This window comes from Panicum virgatum, chromosome 3N (genome assembly GCF_016808335.1).
Source record: "Panicum virgatum strain AP13 chromosome 3N, P.virgatum_v5, whole genome shotgun sequence".
Lineage (NCBI taxonomy): Eukaryota > Viridiplantae > Streptophyta > Magnoliopsida > Poales > Poaceae > Panicum > Panicum virgatum.
Genome location: NC_053147.1, coordinates 64682988 through 64703814, shown reverse-complemented (window position 1 = coordinate 64703814; position 20827 = coordinate 64682988). Strand labels below are relative to the sequence as shown.

Sequence of the window (20827 nt, the reverse complement as noted above, 5' to 3'; positions counted from 1 at the left end):
TTCCATGCACTATATGGATCACTGTTCACCATTCTTGATCATTGGTCCATATTTTAGGAAATTGCAAGGCTATCGATTCAAAATTTCCCCTCCAACTCTTCGTGGACTGTGACCACCGCCCACCCCCATCCGGCCCATCCACCTCACCAACTGCTTCGGTTGCTTCACATGTTCCGGCCCATCTGCCTCGCGGCCTACTTGGGTTGCTTCACGTGTTCCTCTATTATTGCACTCACGAGTCAGACTGTTGCTATCATCACCAGACATTTTTTTCATGTACTCGGTAGATTTCCTGATGGTTTCCTCTCACCATTTGGACCAGTGATCACTGTTCCATACTCCAGTGAATATTTTAGGATGAGCCCCACTTCTTGGACCACCAGTTGGGCTATGCGTGTATATAGCCAACACCTCATTCAACACTAGCACATTCTTGATCCTTCGCGTGGCAGCACTAGACGGATCGGTGCTCCCTCCAATCACCTGGCATTCAGTCATGTAACATCCATTGAGTATTTTGTAATGTCACAATGTAACAGCACAAAATGATGGATGATAATTTCATTCAGTCATTAGGACTGACTTACAACTGACTCTTGCCAAATCATTGTCACTAACATTGCAAACTCAACGTCTATGGTTACAACAACTAGCACTGGAGATCTAGTCTTTGCGTTCACCGGACACTGGGGATCATCCCGTGACTTCATCTCTTAGTTGTCACCGGTCACTCGGGAGGTATGGAACTTCAAGACACGGCTCGAAAGGACAGCTTCTCCTCCAGAGATGCATCCACTTAGTCTACACCTGGAACAGAAATTGCACGCAATTTTCATGAGCTCTAACATAAATTGTGGGCAACGTCAACGTGTCTTGATCTATGAGCATGACACCATCAATTCTGTAGGTGCAATTATAAGAACATCAATTATAAAACTGTTTTTTTCCATGCACCAATGCGACCAATGATCATCGGACATAATCACCGGACAATCTATCGCCGGATGAACCTATGGGTCTATGCAGTGGTTGCAATGGTCTCACTGATGTAGTCTGCAACAGCTAGTGAACGATCAAGTGTACGAAAATAGAATGTCTATTTTCTTCTTCTTCTGTTACATCATTTCAGTGCCTGACAGACATATCTTCATCATGTAGACAAGGGCACCGAAAAGCACCAAAAGCTCCAGCTCCAGCTCCTCAAGAAGCAAGACCAGGTCCTTCTCAACAACCATTGGCAGCTCCTGATCAAGCAACAAGGCTAGCTAATGCATCAACTTTTCAAGCCCCAAGACCAAGGGCTGTAACATCTTCTCAAGGACCATTTTAGCAAACCATTCCAAGAGCATCCCAAGGAGCAGTGACCGCCTTTCTTACTTGTTGTTTGGTGACAAGAACTGAAAATGTCTAGCTGGAAGATGATACCTTTTTCTGAACTTACGTTACTTATATTGTTTGATGACATCTACATGATGATACCATTTGCTGTAAATATTTATTGCTATGAACTGATGTTAGTTATATGAACTCAATTTCATGTTAGTGATGTGAGCTGTGAACTGATATTGTTAACTGCCATCCATGTGCATTTATCACTTCATTTTGCAAACTAGTTCATTTTGCATTGAAATATGCTGCAAGCTCAGCCAACATTTACATCAAAAGATTACGCACTAACAAAAGTAGCCACAAAAAACTCATGCCCTAACAGAGCAAGTCACTATGTTGAGTACTTCAGTACAGACAACAGTCCTAACAAAGCAAAAACTACAATGCACCTACTAAAACAACTGAAGTTTCTCTTCTCCTTCAAGTAAAGTTGCTCCTTTTCCACTTCTTCTTATTGAATCCATCCATCTCCTTTTCTAGTTGCAGTATCATATGCCTGAGCTCTCCATTTTCCTCCTGAACCCTCTGAACCTGATGCTGCTCCTCTTCTTTCTCCCTCAGCTGCCAAATAGCATCACAAAGGTCACACAACAAAATCCACTCATACTGGGTGGCCTCACGATCAATCCACACATAATAGCCTCAATCCCCAGGTTTCTACACTCAAATTAATTGCACATTAAATCAGAAAATCAATCGCAGAGCAGACTAATCCAAGGGGAAAACCTAAAGAAAGGCTTACCAATCCTGAAGGGCATCTGTAGTACCTCCGGCCCGGGTTGTCGTCACTCCATGATGTCCAGCAATACGCCTTTTTATTGCAGCAGCACTTCACCACCGGGAGTAGTCATACGGACCTTCTCGGTACGGCACCAGCGCCCTAAACCTCTCCATCTCCCCACCTCTTCTTCCTCTCGACGGCGATGCGTACCACTGTGACGAGCGCATCTTGACGACGCCATGGCCGCAGCCTCCCTCCCTCCCTTCGTCGACGGACCGCGCCCCCCTCTCTGGCAGAAACCCTAGGTCCGCCAGGAACCCTAGGGCCGACGTAGGGTTCAACCTTAGTGGGCTCACAAACTATATTAAATCAACCATTGAATCAAACTTTACCAGAACAACCATTTAATTCTAAACTATACTACTCAAAATGTTATTCTCACAATTATTCATTTATCATGGTACCCTTGATCAAATAAAAAATCAGAAAGATAATTATCTCACATCATCTCCACTGGTTGGGGGGGGGCACCAATTCGGTATGCACCCGGTGCATATGGCCCACCATTTAGTATGCACGGGTGCATACCGGGTACCTCTCATTTTGGTGCCTCTACTTTTCCAGCCGTTGGATCAAGTGACATGAGCCGTTCATTTTCCCCCAACAATTCTAAAAAAATGTTATAATTATTAGCTATAAATATTATTTATATTAATTCTAATTATTCGGTGCCCAAGTACATGTTGATAGGCTAGTAGCATATAATTATAATTCAGGGAAGTACCTACACTAATATTTGAGGCTCCTGCTCTCATATAAATAGGAAAAGTGTTGGCGATTTTTTTTTATCGTCATATTCATTCAAGTGATAGGATTATGTTAATTGATCCAATAGGAAGTGAGGAACTAAGGTAGCAATCCAGCAAAACAAAAGTGCACAACACAACACAGCAAAACAAATCTCTCAAGTGGCCTGAAGCGATATACCTGCATTTGGACATTGAACCTGTTACGTCATAAGAACAGAGCGCGTGGCAGAGCAGTAGCCCCTGCTCTATTCTTGCCTAGCTTCGCCCCTATGACTAAACCGGTGATGATGAGAAGATTAGAGTCGGTAGTGAAAAGATTTCCAATAGCAGTGTCCCTTGCGCAATCGAGAGCACGTGAAATTGATCAGCCGTGACAAAGTTGGCAAAGCTGCTGCCTACGACGCGCGACACACATTTCTCCGCCGAGGCTCGTAACTGCATGTTGCGTTAGTATTGTTAGAGCAATTCCAAAGGATCCTCTAAACAGTATTTATCTTAGATTTAGAGAATTAAATATAAAAAGATGTACTCCAGCTGATTCTCAACTAGCCTCTTTTTATTTTTGGAGACCTCCAAATTCCCTCCTTCACTCTCTATTTCTAGGGGATCTCTAGAAAGCCCTCTACTGTAAGTTAGAATTAATGACTATTATTGAAGTTAAGTAAATTTAAAAGATCTTAGAAAATAGAAGCAATCATTTTTTAACATTTAGATGATCTAATTTAGCTACTACTGCTTAAGCAGACAACTTTGCTCAAGCAGACAACTGCGTCCTTGTACGATCACCCTTAAAAAAAACAGAGGCTGCCGACATTGAGACCACTTTGCTCTGGTCAACCAGCCGACCACGTCCTTAAGGATAGCCGGCCTACTTTTCTTTTTTACGAGTCTCAATGAGATCTCGAGGGCTCTGCCGGACCAAAACCAGGTTAGTGCTCGGACTTGGCTTTGAACTGTTCTTTCTCCTAGCTAGTGTTCTAGCAACCTGCTTCATCTTGCCTTGAATCTCTGTACCGTCACAAGAACACCTTCAACCTTCTCAGCTTCATTTGTGTTCTTCGGAGTGTTTCCTGAATTTTTTTTTCCAGATTTCTCTTCACTATCTTAATTTCCAGAACAGTGCGCCGGGATCTAACAGTTCAATATATATTTAGGGTCCTGACTCCTGATGTTGTAAGCTTTCTTCTCTCTCTCACGATTTGGGCTGGCATCCATAGTAGTTATTACATTTTCAATTGCTGTTCGAATCTAACCGATCTTCATCTTTTTTTCTCAAAGAACGAACGAATAAAACCCCTTGTTGAAGCCCTTTATGATAAAGCTTCCCTAGATCTGGAAAGATTCCCTTTCATGGTGTAGGATCGTTTGCTCAATTTCCTTGATCGCTACTTATGGGCATGCGCGCAAAGGATACAAATAGGGATTCGCAAACAAAAAGAGAAATTCGTAGTCACTTTCTCTATCATGTAAAAAAGGGCTTTACGCGAGACCAATAGAGGTTGGAATACATCTATCTCTTCAGAGCAACCTTTTCTGGATTCTTAAGACAATCCTTGCAGTAGGATATCATCTGCTTTAGGTTCTCTATTATCTCCTTTGAGAGCTTTTTAGCTATATTTACTCTATTTTGGCTTTTACTATCTACTTCTCTCTCTCTCTCTACTTCTCTCTCTCTCTACTTCTCTCTCTCTTCCTTTGGAGCCATCTGGTAGAAGCACAGTTTGTAAATGTTCACAATTTGTTATGTGTTCTGTTATACAGTTATCTTGTTTTGGTGGAACAATCATTCATTCACAAGTTATAACAGCGAGACTTGTTGAAGGCACTATTCAATCCGTGGGAAACAACGCGGCAAAAAAAGGATGTTCTCTATCATCTGAAAGTGTTTGGTGTTCTTAAAAAACAGAGCTAAGATGGAGGATGAGTCTGGCGAACATAATAAGCGGGAGAGCATATTACACAATCAACGTTTGAATCTACAAAGTCTGTCATTAAAAGATTTGAGAGACATCACAAATGATTTCTCTGATGAGCGCCTACTTGGACAAGGTGGTTTTGGTAGGGTGTATAAGGTAAGACTAAATCCTATTTTTCTATAACCAATATCAGGAAACTGCTATCCATACCAATATCAGAGTTTAAACAGGGAGTTCTAGAAAATGGGGATCCAATTGCTGTGAAGAAGCTTATATGGACAATGTAAGGACTTCAGGATAAGCAATATGAGAACGAAGCCCGTCATCTCATGAGGCTTAAACATCCAAACATAGTGCAACTTGTAGGATATTGTTGTGAAACAGAAAAGGAACTTGTAATGCACAACGGGACATACGTTCATGCTGAGAAGTCAGAAAGGTTGCTTTGCTTGGAGTACCTGCCTAATGGAAGCCTTTGCAAGCATCTTTCCGGTATGGCAATCCAACATCACGGGTGTATCGTGTTTTTTTTCTTTCATTGAGTCGTTAAATTTAAATTTATATGGTTAGAATCCTATTCACATATCCAGAGAACAACCATATTTTATTTCAGATTTAACTTCAGATGCATATTATAATTGCAGATGCATCTTCTGGACTTGATTGGGATACTCGCTACAAAATTATTAGGGGTATTTGCGATGGTTTACATTATCTTCATGAGGAGTGGCAAGCTGGGACCCCTATTATTCATAGGGACCTTAAACCAGCAAACATATTGCTCGACAATAATATGGTGCCAAAAATTGCTGACTTTGGTTTGTCAAGGCTGTTCGGTGAGCTGCAAACTCGAATCATCACAAAAAATCAGTATGGAACATTGTAAGTCAGATGCATGCCTCTCAGATTCAATCTTTTGTCATCACCAAGTGCCTTTTTGTTTACATTTCTCATAAGGCTTCAGAGTTGACCCACTCACATTGTGATAAAGGGGTTACATGTCACCGGAATACTTAAACAGAGGCATAATCAGCAAGGAGTTAGATATATTCAGTTTGGGTGTAATAATCATAGAGATAATTACAGGAGACAAGAACTACCCTGATAAGGTCGAAACATCATCCCAGGAATTCATTGAGCTTGTAAGTATACTATGTTTCTACTTTCCGGGAGGATGCCCCCTTTTCAAAAGATATGATATTAAATTTTCCCTCTGCATAGCAGTACTAACATTCTAGGTTTGTGATATGGCTTCAAGGTACTTACGAACTGGAAAAATAGGCCCGTAAATGCACAAGGGTATACATCTCGAGAATTTGATTGCCAACAAATAAGAAGGTGCATTGAGATTGGTCTACTCTGCGTGAAACTTGATCGGGCGGAAAGGCCAACAACACGACAAATTATTGAGATGCTCGCATGGTGTGGTGCAGAATGCAGCAACAAGAGAGAGGCAATTAAGCTTACCAAAAAAGTGTGTTTGACTATTACTCCCTCAGTTTGAAAATGTAGGTCATTTTAGTTTTTTTAGATTCATAGTGTTTGTTATCCATCTAGATACATAATAGCAAAAATTATGAATCTAGAAAAGTTAAAACGACCTACATTTTAGAACGGATGGAGTCTTTCATTGCACCACAGCAGTGACGGAATGAATCAGTATGGCATTCATTTTGCAGATGATGGGACATATACCTCACCTTGTAGAGGTAGCCACCTCTTTGTAATAGTTGGGGTCTATGCATGGCAGTGCTCCTGCCTTCCTTTCCAAAAAAAAAAAAGGTTGCGGTCCATGCATCTTCGGTAGGATATGTATGAAGCGAAAACTTTTCCATTATTATTATCTAAGAAGGTGATAGGACTTTGATACAGAGTTTTGTATGATTTATAGTCTGTTTGGTTGGCTTCCAAGTTTTACCTAACCAAAATGAATGCATGCCTATAAAGTTTTGCTATCAATTGGTTCATGTCTAAAAATTAGCACTTCAATATTTATGACCAAAGCCAAATCAAGTTATTAAAAACTTCTTGAACCTTTTTAAGGGAAAAAATATTTGTTGCCGTGTTTTGGTACTAAACCGAGTAAATACCTAAACTTATTGCCCTGACTTTGGCATGTCCTGATTTTGAAGCCATGATGTTGGCTTGCTATGATTTTGGCTGGATAAAAATTAGAATCCAACTAAGCAGCAAGCTCTTAGTTCTGATTTGAGCCAACTACAAGTGATCTCAATCCAACTGCTCCATTTCAAATAATCATCCGGATAAAAAAATGGCATCTAGTCGATCTATTTTAACCTTGGTTAACAACTTTCTGTAGTAATAGAAATTTGTATATGTATATATCCATTACTTATAGAATTAATAGACCCATTTCCAGTAATATTTATTTCCGGGATTGCTATTTGAGTATATATGACACCGGGGTGTTAGGTCTTCTTGTCAACTCCTGAATTTTTCCTTTTACTCTGCCCTTTGTTTTTCCTAGGTAGCATGCATAGAAAAAAGGGAAGGAAGCAAAATTTAGGTGTATTTAAGGTCTTTGGTGCTTGAATTTCCAGTTACTATCAGTTTATATTGGGTTTATATATTTAAGTTATGTTAGAGTTACAGCGATCGATTCTCTAGTGTAATTTCCTCGTAGAATTGGTGTAACTAAATATTGGTTGTTGTGGTTCCCTAAAAACACCTAGATTTTGCAACACCTTTAACTTTAACTTGGATGCTAATAAACATATAAAAAACCACTCATTTGTTTTCTAAAAGAAAGTTGCATGCATGTTAACGAAATTCAAATGTGGCAACTGGCAAGTAGAAGCCAATAGCTGGGTGCTAGGTAGACAGCTTCTTTATTTCATTTCTACGGCATTCAGCTGATATGACATATGACACTCCCGCATAAAAAAAATGCAGGAAAGATTGGCACATCCGGGTTCCACTAGCAATGTTGATCAACACATAAGGTACAAACTCAACAATTTGTCTCATCCTCAAATGTTGCAATAATCCCTCCATTTCCAAAATTCATGATGCTTTACTTTTGCCCGAAGTCAAAATTCTCCAACTTCAAATAAACTTGTACAAAACTATACTAAAATTTATACTATCAAATAAACACATTATCAAGCAGGAGAGCTGCCGACTATTTTAATAAAGAAGAAGACCCAAGAATGAGCAAACAAGGACCTCAGATGGCCGCCGCTGTTAATCTTCCGGGGCCCGGCGAGGATCTGATGCGAGCGTTGGCGCCCTTCCTGCTAGCGGATGCTCCTCCATCCCCTCTGGTCATGCCGCCGGCGACCCACCTCACCCCGGCCCAGATGCAGTTCATCCAGGCCCAGCTGCACCTGCAGCGGAACCCGGGCCTCGGCCCGCGGGCGCAGCCCATGAAGCCCGCGGTCCCCGTGCCGGCGGCGGCGCGGCGGCCGCAGAAGCTGTACCGCGGCGTGCGGCAGCGCCACTGGGGCAAGTGGGTCGCCGAGATCCGGCTCCCCCGCAACCGCACGCGGCTGTGGCTGGGCACCTTCGCCACCGCCGAGGTGGCGGCGCTGGCCTACGACCAGGCGGCGTACCGCCTCCGCGGGGACGCGGCGCGGCTCAACTTCCCCGACGTAGCGGCCTCCAGGGCGCCGGTGGGCCCGGCCGTGGACGCCAAGCTGCAGGCCATCTGCGCCACCATCGCCGCCGCGTCGTCGTCGTCCAAGGGAGGCAGGGCCATCGCGGTGGCGGACGAGGGGTCCCAGAGCAACAGCTCCTGCTCTTCCGACGCGGGCTCGGTGCCCGGGTCGGAAGACGAGATGTCCTACTCCACGCCGCCGCCGGCGGCGGAGATGGGGCAGCTGGACTTGAGCGAGGTGCCGTGGGACGAGGCCGAGAGCTTCGCGCTCCGCAAGTACCCGTCCTACGAGATCGACTGGACTCCCTGCTCGCCAACTAGCAGTTTCTTAAGGTAAAGTCAGGCCTTTAGTCCCAAAAATTATGAACTTCACTACTAATTAGGAGTATTAAATATTAATAACTAACGAAACTTATTCCATAACTTCGAAGCAAAATAGCGAGATGAATATAATGAATTTAATTAAATAATGATTAGACAATATCGTGCTGCAATAAATAATCTCTAATGATGAATTAATTCGAATTTGTCTCGCGATTTTCCGCCCATCCGTGTAATTAGTTACATAATTAGTCTATGTCTAATACTTCTAATTAGTGTTGTAAAAATCACAAAAGAAGTAATCGGGCTCTCAGCCCGGGGGTGGATGGATCACCCACCACCTGAATTCATTGTCATATGGTAACATTTGTTTAAATTTTCAGAGGGCCGTGTTCAAAAAGAGGAAGAAGAAGACGAGGGTTGAGATGACCATGAGGTCGGACCCCATCAACGGCGACACACACCAATAGACACACGGTTTTAGCTGGAGGAAGTACGGTCGCCAGAAAGCATGTTATTGGAGGAATATGTCTTTTGTTTTCTTTTCAGAGCCTACTAAATCTGCACGTTTGTGTTTCTCGCAATAATTTGCGTCTGCCTTTTGGGCTAGACCGTTCTTTCTGAACGTTGTAGGCCCGTAGCCTTCCTTCTGTTTTCAAATGTTTTTTTTTTCCGAACCAAATTGGCAGAGATCCGCCCTTCACTAGGAAGCAGAGTTTTAGAGACACTAAGGGCAAGCACAATGGTTAGACGGCTAGCGTCTGTATGTGTCTAGAATACCGCACGTAGACGATAAAACAGACAACATGTACAATGGTATGTCTGTGTGGCTGTCTGCAAGCTATTAAATACATGCCTAGATATATGAAACGTAGCGATCAAACATGTGAAATGGATTTTTGTGTATTGTTTTGTGGCATACAAGAAGAAAGAATTATTTGTGGATGCAAATAAATTATTTGTGCAACCTGTTTATATTCACTAACTGACCACATTGACACAGGCTGAATTGTAAAAATAGCTAGGTACTCAATTGTAAAAATACATGGAAATATCTCACCTGACTTGCTTTGCTCGGGTCTCTCTCGACCACTGATTTTTCTCTCCAGCGGCTCTCTGCTCGTCACCAGCCGCCCCGCGAGGGGCTCCCGTTGACTCTCTTCTTTCTCTCTTTCTCGTATCTGCTCTCGATCTGGGCACGGTGGCCAGCGGCAAGGCACGGGGGACAGACGTTTGGCGGATCGGCTTGAGTGTCACGACGTCCGGTGGCCGGTGAGATGCAGCATCTAGCGACCGTGCGGGCGGCTGGCTTGGCTCGGGCGGCGAGGGATGGCTTCTCCGGTGAACGGCGGGTCGAGGCGGGAGGCCAGTAAGGTACGTGAGATCGTGATGGTCCTCCACGCCTGAGGAGTTGTACTGAGACGGTCGGCCCTCGGCGAATTTGGTAGGCGGCTAGAGCTCGCCTTGGCAATGGCGGCGGCGCTCTGGCGGGCGAGCGCAGGCGGCGCAGCTCGGCACAGCGTGGGTGGAGCACCGGATCGAAGCCGTCGTCGCCCACTCGCAGCAGCCCATTACAACGCGCGACGCGACGTTGCTAATCTCTCGGAGCACGAGCCCGTGCCGTCGTCGCGCGAGACGACGGCATCGGCCGTCTCCTCGCTAAACCGTCTCGTTAATTGTGAAAACCCGTATATAGACGACGTAATTAATGGCGTTGTACATGCCCTAACAAACTAGAGCCAATATATTATGAAATTCACAGTTGCCAAATTTTTTAAAACATATGAATTACCGACAAATAACTATACAATAGTTATTTTATTTATTTTCGAAGGTAGTATATTAACAGTTTTTGTCCATATTACTAAAAGAAACTACACTGTAACTTTAGAACTAAGCATAAAGCAATTAAGTTAACTAGGCCAATTGAAATCTTGAGCTTTTAGCCGAGATCCATTCGAATATGATCTGTTCCGTTATATTAGTCTCAATCGTGAGTCAACCTCAGCAATAAGTTAACATGAGAAACGTATGCCACTTGTGATTTCATTTTGAACCTGTCAGTGCAGTTGGTCCACTATGGTAGCCAAGGGCTCAAATTAAATTCAATCCATGCATTAGCGTAACACATTAAATTAAAATTAGAAATTATTGAGGAACCATTTCTCAATTTACCAAGAATAATGGAGTTATTGCCGGTGCGCCAACTCAAATACTCACACAACGCATGCACACTCACCCCATTTTCATATGACAATTTAAAAGTAACCCGTCTATTAAAAAAGGTACTCTCTAATAATACACTTAAGTCCATTGAATTATTCTATATTAAATTTAACTTTTTTTGCAAAATATATTTATCCCTATAAATACACGCATGCCTATATATGCATCTTCAAAAGACTGAACCAGCAGATATCGAGATTGAGAATCTACCATTGATAGAATAACGTTATCGATGTACACGTTGCCTACAAATGAAAGAAATAACTCCGGTTAAATCTTCAAATAAATTTGCATAAATGCGAGCAACTATGACGGCATGAGAACTCAAATCTGGTGCGCACGTTACACCACAAGAAAACTTAAAAGCCGAGCTATAAAAATACTTTTAAAAAATAAGTTTCCATAATGAATCTAGTAATTTTAAATTTATGCTCTTAATCAATATAAACTATAGATATTAGATTTAAAATATTTGAACTTAAAATTTATTTAGATGAACTTATATTTGTGATCCGAGCAAGAGATAAAATTTTGACTGCAAACATATTTAGATGAACATTTATGATCATATTACATTTGTTCTAAGTCGAATTTGACTAACTTTGACCAAATCTATAGAAAAATATATCAACAACTAAATTATCCAACATATGCGCCGTTAATATATACTTTATGGTGGATTGAAACAAATCTGGTGTTATAAATGTTAGGGCTTGTTTAGTTCGTGAAATTTTTTAGATTTTGCTACTATAGCACTTTCGTTGTTATTTGACAACTAATACCCAATTATGGACTAAAAGATTCGTCTCGTCATTTGCAGTTGAACTGTGTAATTAGTTATTTTTTCAACTGCATTTAATATTTCATGCATGTGTTCGAAAATTCGATGTGACAGGTACTATAGAAAAAAATTTAGAAACTAAACAGGGCCTTATTATTTTTCGATACGTTTGGTAAATTTGATTTAGGACAAATTTAATACGATATATAGATAAAAATAGAGGGAAGAATACTCAGCTCGAATCCCAAGTACCGACCATCCAAATGAAGATGTGAAACCGCCGAGCGTCCTTTTGGCCAAAAAAAGAAAGAAAAGCGAAGCCAGCAAAGATTGCGAGTTACTCAGCTCGAATCCCAAGTACCGACCATCCAAATGAAGATGTGAAACCGTCGAGCGTCCTTTTGGCAAAAAAAGAAAGAAAAGCGAAGCCAGCAAAGATTGCGCTTCCTGGGCGGGCCGGGGTTATCCTCTCCCGTGTCCTACAGGAGACATCGCAAGATTCCGCTGATATCCGGAGGCCGGATCGCCGGAGGTAGCCGCACCGCGGCCACGGCCGGGACGGATGGCATCCACGCGGATTCGCATTGACATCTGTTCGATCCAGTCATTTCCTCGTCCCCTCCTCTCCTCGACGGCGAGCTGCCCCGCGTCTGACCGCCTCTATATAAGAGAGGGGCGGATGCTTGCGTACTCCACAGCAAGCCGGGCGGAGCGAGCGACTGGGAGCGTGAGAGAAGAATAGAGCCACCGAGAGCGATGTTTGCTGAGCCGCCGCCGGCGAAACGGCAGAAGACGGCGCCGTCCGGCGAGGCGCCGATGCCGAGGAGCCGGATGCTGCGCCAGACCCTGTTCGTGGTGATGTTCTTGGTGCGAATGTGAGTGGGCCCCCACGCTTCTACTCGTTTGTTCTTGAATCGAGCTCTTCGCCTTTCTTGATCCGTCCGTTGGCTGTGAGCAGGAGCGTCAGGATCGCAAGCTTCACCAAAATCCGCCGCCTGCTAAGCTCAATCGCCCCCTTTCCTGTGCAAAAACCAGTACCACTGACTTCTTTAACTAGCTTAATCAATTGCCGTCCTTGATATGTCCTCATCTCTACAACTCTAGTCAGTCTAGTGATTGATCTGCTCCCAAATTGGGTATAGCAACCTGGCAAGTTAACATGACAGTACAGATTACATAGGAACATGGTCTATCTTCAATCATCCTATAAACCCATGAACACTCCCCAAAATGTTAGAATACTTCCCAAAATGTTAGATACCTTGACACAAAGATATTGCCTTTCTTGTCCCCACCTCTTTTTGTTACATGTAGCAATCTTTTTCCTATGGTAGCTTCTCTAACATTTTCTTTGCCCGTGCGCTGGTCGTTCTTGCACTTTCACAGGTTCAGAGATATGTTGATCATGCCTTTCGAGTGGTTTCAGGGTAAGATCTTCTTTCCCTTTGGTGATGTAGACCTTGAAGTATCTCCCTCTCTTAGAAGTTAGAATGACATAATTTTTTTTCATAAGAATAGACAATTAAGATTTTACATTGTAGATGTAGATTACTAGTATGGGTTAGCCCAAATATATTGTTTTCATGTTTTATTTTCGTGAGACCGTAAAATTTTTATGTAGGTCGCTATCAGCCTTGATTGAGAGGAACATCTGGGATCGATTGGTAGGACCATACCTCTATTGTCATACCAAAAGTTTGGGTTTTTCGGTTTACTAGCATCTTTATTTGATAAAATCGAAGTAGCATTCAACAAGGTGCGGTATCAACGTATTATGTTTTTCCAACTTTATACATTTCATATATTTTATTTGTAATTCTTTTTCCTTGTGAAATCTCACTCCCATTTAGATGAACTTGCAACTCTTTCTTTCTCTATTTAAATTGATTTGTCAAGTTATGCATTCTGTTACTGGAACTCTTTCTTTCAACTATTGGTACGTTCAGAAATCAGAACATAAATATAGCTTTAACTCTGCCATTAGTTTCTAGATATAGATTTTTGTCTTACATCAGAGCACATTCGTCTGCGGTATTCCTGAAACTCAACAGGGTTCTCCTTTTTGTTTCATTCGGGTACAGGCAGATTGACGGTCTTCGCCATGAAGTAGCCAGAGGTCACAGGCAGATTGACAGTCTCTACTGTGAAGTAGTTAGAGGTCACAGGGAGATTTAGATTCTCCGAAATGAAGTGGTTAGATTACCATCTCCAGAATAGCTTCCATAATGTTATTCGTTTATATGAGGAACTCAGTTGTTGTGCTTATGAAGATGGAATAACACTCTAGTATAAAACATGCAGGGACGTTTGACGCATCCATGTTCCAATTGCCATGCTGATCAACATGCCAGGTACAAAATCAACAACTTATCTCAACCTGAAATATTGTATGCATGTATCATTTCTTTTCTTGTCAAGTTCCTATTTATCTACTTGTACATTTAGCTTAGCAAAAGAAAAAAGAATCATAACATCCTTTTAATGTTGCTCTGAGATGAAATGAAGAAGTATGTGCATGTTTTTTTCTCTCGAATACGCAGGAGAACTGCATATCATTGTATTAATAGAAGAGAGAGAGAGAGTCTTACATAGACCCAAACACACACCCACACACCCTTTAAACTGTAAGACCTTAATCGCCTATTACTGTCGAGAAAGACCTGACCACACACCCACTAAGCTATGTAGCACCAGCTAAACTCCATAAATGGGCTTCCTCCCTAGCACGGGCAAGAGCCGTAGTTATGCTAGGGGTAGCACCATTGAACACGCAAACATTTCGAACTTTCCAGATGGTCCAAGCACCAAGGATTATGAGGGAGTTTAGACATCTGTTCTTAAGGCGTCGCCTAGGCGACGCCTAGGCGACAAGGCGCGATTGGCAACTTGGGCGTCTGCTTCGCCTTGGTCGACTGCGTATGGCGTCCGCCTTGCGCCGAAGGCGTCGTCTAGGCGTCCATAGGCGTCTCCTAGGCATCCAATTGGATGAGGCGGGCGCCATACGTGAGGCCCCAGGCGGGAAAGAGGGGAGGCGCGCGGGAGACCGAGTGGCGGGAGGAAATCGAGCCAGCGGCGGGAAATCGAGCGGGAACCGAGGGCGGCGCGGGAAATAGAGGCCGGCCGCTTGCAATCGACGCAATTTGGGAGGGAAACGGAGAGAGCTAACCTGTGGATAGGGAGGGAAGAGAAGTGGGCGGTGCTTGGAGCTAACCGTCCGCCTGCGCCCCGTCCGAGGCAGACCTCGCGCAGCTCTCCGCCGCCATCGCGGCTGGGGAGGACCTGGGCCCCTTCGTGCGCCGGGCGTTCGCGTGCGGCCGCCCCGAGCCGCTGCTCGCCTCGCTCCGTGCCGCGGTGCGGGACCGGGAGGCCGAGATCGAGGAGCTCTGCCGCGCCCACTTCCACGACTTCATCCGCGCCATCGACGACCTCCGCTCCCTCCTCGCCGACGCCGACGCGCTCAAGGGCTCCCTCTCGGCGTCCCACTCCGCGCTCCTGTCCTCGGCGGCCCCGCTGCTCGCCTCGCTCGAGTCCTTCCTCGCCGCGCGCTCGCTCACGGGGAACCTCTCCTCCGCCCTCGCCTCCTCCCGCCGCTGCGTACGGCTGCCCCTCTGATCTGTGGAGAGCGACGTCTGCCGGGATTTCTCTGCTGCTCGCCTGGTCCACGACAGCCCTGCTGGTCCACGACGCCAGCCCTCTCCTATGGCTAGGTAATTTCCAGTGCCCTCTTCTCTGCTCTATTCTTAAGGAAGCACAAAGCAACATCACATGCTCTGTTCTTAAGGCAGTACTTTGTGATGTGCTAGCTCTAGCTAATCAATAAACAAAGTACTGCATGCTGCTTTTGTGCACTACTTATATTGTCTTATTTAATGTGGAGTACTATAGTCTGAAATTGTGGACTAGAACTACTATTAATTATGTCCACCAGGCTCTAAACTTATGGGCTGATGTACTGAACTAATGATGTTAGTTATGCACTTATGCCGTGTGATTGTATTGCTGTGTTGTGTGTTCATGCATTCATGTTGACAGTGTCCAGTTTTTGCACTTAATTTCTTTTGTTAGTCTTGCTGATTGATTCATTGCTCATTATTTGTGTAGCTTGCTACTTGGGAGAAGAGAATGGATGGAAAGAGCAGCAGCAAAGGGGAGAATGGGTGCTACAACAGCTCAACAAAGGTATGTATGTGTGCTACTAAATTATGTTGTCATAGTATTCTAACATATGTCTATGGCGTCGCCTCGCCACGCGCCTTACACGCCTAGGCGTCCTTAGAGGGGTGGGATCGCCACAGACGCCTCACGCCTTAAGAACAGAGGTTTAGACCCTTTCTCATATCGCCGTTGACCTTCAAAGCCGACCTGTCCCACCAAACATCGAAGGAAGGTTCGTCAGGCTGTGGAGCAAGTGTTGCAAGGCCAACAAACTGCAGCCATTCAAACAAAAAATGCCTCGCAAAAACACAGCCTACGAGCAGATGTTGAATGTTCTCCTCCTCCTGATCACATAGTGGACACCGATCCGGATGAGGGAGACCTCTCCGAGCAAGCCGATCCGCTGTCCAACAGCGGTTGTGAGCAGCCAGCCACATAAAGAACCGGCATTTAGGGGGTGCCCAAGATTTCCAGATACGTTCAAGTATGTGCATGTTCAATTCATAAAAAAAAATTCCTAGCGAATTTACCATTGTGTTATGGTCTTTGCCTTAATGTGAATCATGCTTGTGTTTTCAGACTGGAGCTAAACCAGGAGCAAGCCACTACTGATGGATCAAATACAAACATTCGATTGCTTTTTCAGAATGGTTTGAAGCAACCCATTTACACTGATGAGAACGTAACATCTGAGAATAATGCAGCTATCAAACTTGCCATGATTCAAGGTGACAATGTAGTAACATCTGGTATTCTGGTGCACTTTCGGGAGCGAAAGTTGAGATCTTAGTTCTCCGTTGTGAGTTCTCCAACAAATGCCGGGATAACTGGACTGAAGATGATTTTGACAAGCACATAATGCAAGGTCGGGACGGGCAGGATCTTGTGCTGGGGACTGAATGGTTAACCAATGGAGAGGTAGAACTTAGCAAGATCCGTTTCAAGGAAGGGTCATGCTGGAAAAAGGTCATCATAGCAGCAAGAGTTTGCAAGAGTGAAAAGACTTCTGGTCGGGTTCAGGAAGCCTTCATGAAGCCTGTGCTTGTCCTGGACTGTAGAAACAAACGTACAATTCTGGCTTCGCTTATTGTCAGTTTTTTGCAGTTTCTGTATTTATATGTGGTATAGTTGATCGTTGAAAGTTGTTTCTTGCAGCAAATGAGAAGAGGCATCCTCCAGGGTTAGATGATGAATTATATCGCTTAGAAGAGATTTCCAGGGATGGAGTTTACCACAGGAGGCTTCAGGATGCGAAAATCTACAAAGTGGAGGGTTTTTTGAAAGCTTTGAATGAGGATTCTAACAAGCTTCGTAGAGTAAGGAATTCTATATTTAATATCCTGTATGCCCCTGTTTTCCAGCTATCTGTTTCATTCGCGTAATGTTGTTTTAATTTCCTGGCATGCAGATCCTCAAGATGGAAAAGCAACAAAATTCATGGTCAAGACTGACTAAACATGCTAGGGAGTGTGTTCTTGAAGATAGGCAGGAGCTGAAACGGTATCAGAGTGAAGAGGGAAATGTGGTGCTCTTTTTCGATTGTGTGCACAATCTTATTGGAGCAGCATTCCCTGCATGAGTACATTGCATGCCAAAGATTTGACAAGGCTCAGAAGGTACATGCTTTATTCATCGTACACCAATGTCACTATTGTGACAATGTTCAACAATGGCTTGAACTTTTGATAATAATAGATGCAGTGTTCTGATCGCAGGCTTTAGCAAACAAGTGGAAATGTCACGCATATGACAAACTGGAGGGCATCTCTCCTGATTTTATATTGAAAGGCAATATTCCAGAGCCAATTTCATCAAGCACTGATGTTGCTGCTGCCCCTTGTATTCTATCGGTGGGTGCATCACAGCCAATATTTTCTGCTAACCAGCTTTCTCCATATCAAGGTGACTAGGATAACATTTCTTAATTTTGACTGCTCTTACATTCGTCACTACAATTGTCTGATGATGGAATTTCTATTTAAATATCCAAGGAACTGGAGCAGCCCAAAATTTACCCTACGGCAAGCATGTAATGGGACAAATTTACCCAACTACAAACTGTGATCCCACCATTACTGAGGGTCTAAACACGCACTTTTACCAAGGTACTGTGACAAATGATTGTCCCCTCTTCAAAATATTAGAAAGTTATCTTTACGTTAAAAAATACTGTTCCCTCTTCAAAAGTCAAAACTATTACTTCTATTTGTTGACGTTTGTTCCCTCTTATTCTTTTCAGAAACATTTACCTCTTATATTTCTCCTTTCCATGTGTTTTTTTTGCATCAGTTATTCTGATTTAATGATTTTAAAACTTACCAGGAAGTGGAACAGCTGAAAATTTGCCCCAGGAAGAGCATGTAAGGGGGTCAATTTATCCAATTACAAACTGTGGTCCCATTGTCACTGATCGTGATGATCTGAACACACGTTATTGCCAAGGTACTCTACTTTCAGAAATGGGTATCCCCTCTTCAAAAATATTACCAGGGTACTTTGTGGTGTCCCTGAGGAGGACCCTCTTATCTCTTTCTAGAAAAATCTCCCTCTTATCTTCTCCCTTTCCATATGTTTATGTGTGAGTTATTCTGACACAATCTTTTTTAGACTTTACTCAGTAATTCTGATGCAATTCTTTTGAAACTTTACAGATCTGCATGGCCAGCAGCAGACATTTTCGCCTTGACCAGAAAATCCCCAAGGCCTGATGGACTTTTCTTACCCAACAGAGGTGATGCAAATAGCAAAAACTCACCCTGGTTTTTTGTATGTCCATTTCTTCTAGGATGCTTTGTTCACATTGAGTACCTTCATGTATTACTCAGCTCACAGACCAGCATTCATTTTGCAGTTGACGAGCATGAACTTCAACCTGTATCAGGACTCAGGTGCATCAACCTCTGCTCAACCCAACTTTGGACAACATCATCATTCTCAATCCCATCAAATGGCATCGGTTGCTGAGCAAGAGGAGGGACCCGGCTGGCCTGAGTTCCCAGGATCAGGTCATGCTAACAACTTCCAGTGACCCTGGAGAATCCAGTTCCTGGTTGTACATACTACATAGCTTATATGTCATCTAGTTGGTAACTGTAGGGTGTGAATCGTGTGATGTTGTATCAGTCTGTTTGTGTACCATGTGCATAGACATTTCTTGCAATAGCATGGTTTTGATAGTCGGGAAAAAAAAGATTCTTTGTGTCGTAATGATTCTCAATTCCCTTGAAACGATTGAAATTCATGTCCAATGGGGACCCACAGAGTAAGGGTTACAAAACCATCTGATGAGTCTGGAAAAGAAACAGAACTAGAGTGGGAGAGGATGAGGAAACAGTTGGAGCAAGAGAATCCTGGCACATTGCAAGAAAGAAAAAAACAAATCTCAATCTGCTCCTGCCAAACAACGGGTGGTTGTGTTTCAGGCTGAGATGTCTCAACCCGGCAAGGAACTTATAGCATAACGATGATAAGGAACGAGGTTGTTTTTGACAAATGCGCAATTATAGCATAACGATGATATAAAGAAGATGATGAGCCAGGCGTGTCGGTCATAGGAGATATCGGGTCTTCATTTTTTTTTTGCCTCCTATGGCTGGCCATTTAGTTTACAGATTGGCTTGTGATACTTTAATTCTTTTTTTGAACCTAGTTCAGCAGTAGTGTTGATCTACTGCGTGTAAGAATGTTTGGACTGATTTCCTCTTGGCAGGGGATGAAGCCGGGACTCTTTTATTATCTAAAAAAAACTAGACTACTTCTGAATTTTAGATTACAACCAATGATATTTTTTCTTTTTTTCACTAAGTTGTCTTTCGTAACATAGCCAAAGCATGGAAGTTACCAGTAAGAACAAGAGAAAGCATGCCAACTCTAATTCTGCAGGAACAAATAGGTAACAAATGCTGGTTTTTTGACTAATTATTGCTGCCTATAAATTGTTTTTTTCCTCTAAAATTGTTGTTGCCTCTAACAGGTCAGGAGCTGGTTCAAGTCAACCTGAGCCTCTTTCAATTGAGTTTGCTGACACTAAAGATCAATCAGCTATCAATGCAAAGGCCAAACCAAAGGCACCACAAAATGCCAAAAAGAAAACAAATATTCCTATGCAGCCACTTGATAGTCCTGCAATGGGCACCCGAAGAAAGAAAATGGCTCCAGCAAGCCCTGCAATGAGTACAAGAAGCAAAAGAAGGCTTAGTTTGTGATGAATTTCTTGCATATGTTCTCCTTCTATGATGTATGTGTGAACAACCCTATTTGTACTCTGTTTATGCAGCAATTTGGATGTTTGTGTGAACTGAAATGCATGTGTGAACCTTATCTATTTGGGATCCAAATATATTTGTCATGATGTATCTATCAACCTATGCATGTGTGATATAATTGTGCCGTTGGCCTTTGTTATGCGCATGAATTTAAAAATATTATCAACATGTACATGTACTTTATCTTTCAAAATGTTCATAAAAGGGACAAGGAAGGTATAGCTAACTTCAAATGGGCTAAATAAGGAATTTTCTTAACAAGGGCAAAATGGTCTTTTTACCTTACTGGTAACACCGTTACTACTCAAACTAACGGAAAAGGCCAGAAAAGGGAGAGACTGAATTTAAGGGGCCAAATAGGGAAGACTTGAAAAAAAGAGGCAACTAAGGAATAGCGAACTTTAAATGGGCCAAATAGGGAATTTTTCCAATATGTATCGGTGTCTCAGTAGTAACTATCAAATTAAATTATTGAAGAAAAACCGGTAAACGACATGACCATAAGAAAATTGCAGGGATTTTGGACCTTTGTTGTAGAGTCTAGCATTTTTATAATGACAAAAAATCGGTAGGGTTTCAAACTCCAGTCCGACACACGGCTCAGATCCACTCTAAACGTTGAGTGGAC

The 20827-nt window shown here is 43.0% G+C and overlaps 1 protein-coding gene, 1 long non-coding RNA gene and 1 pseudogene across 2 annotated transcripts; all 3 read left to right on the top strand.

Moving 5' to 3' along the window:
• The first annotated feature begins 7752 nt into the window (after positions 1–7752).
• LOC120666741 (ethylene-responsive transcription factor RAP2-13-like) lies at positions 7753–9393 on the top strand. Its single transcript, XM_039946663.1, has 2 exons — positions 7753–8784; positions 9156–9393. Exons 1-2 carry the CDS (start codon positions 8006–8008, stop codon positions 9199–9201), a joined length of 825 nt encoding a protein of 274 aa, XP_039802597.1. The 5' UTR covers positions 7753–8005; the 3' UTR covers positions 9202–9393.
• A 478-nt stretch (positions 9394–9871) lies between these two features.
• LOC120666744 lies at positions 9872–10452 on the top strand. Its single transcript, XR_005671851.1, has 2 exons — positions 9872–10146; positions 10221–10452. It is a non-coding gene; the product is annotated as an uncharacterized LOC120666744 (long non-coding RNA).
• A 1746-nt stretch (positions 10453–12198) lies between these two features.
• LOC120666738 lies at positions 12199–19171 on the top strand (annotated as a pseudogene).
• Positions 19172–20827: the final 1656 nt, after the last annotated feature.

Coding starts and splice junctions, on each gene's coding strand:
- LOC120666741 (XM_039946663.1), top strand. CDS start 8,006: ATGAGCAAACAAGGACCTCAGATGGCCGCCGCTGTTAATCTTCCGGGG. Junction 8,785..9,155: donor CCAACTAGCAGTTTCTTAAG/GTAAAGTCAGGC, acceptor TTAAATTTTCAG/AGGGCCGTGTTCAAAAAGAG.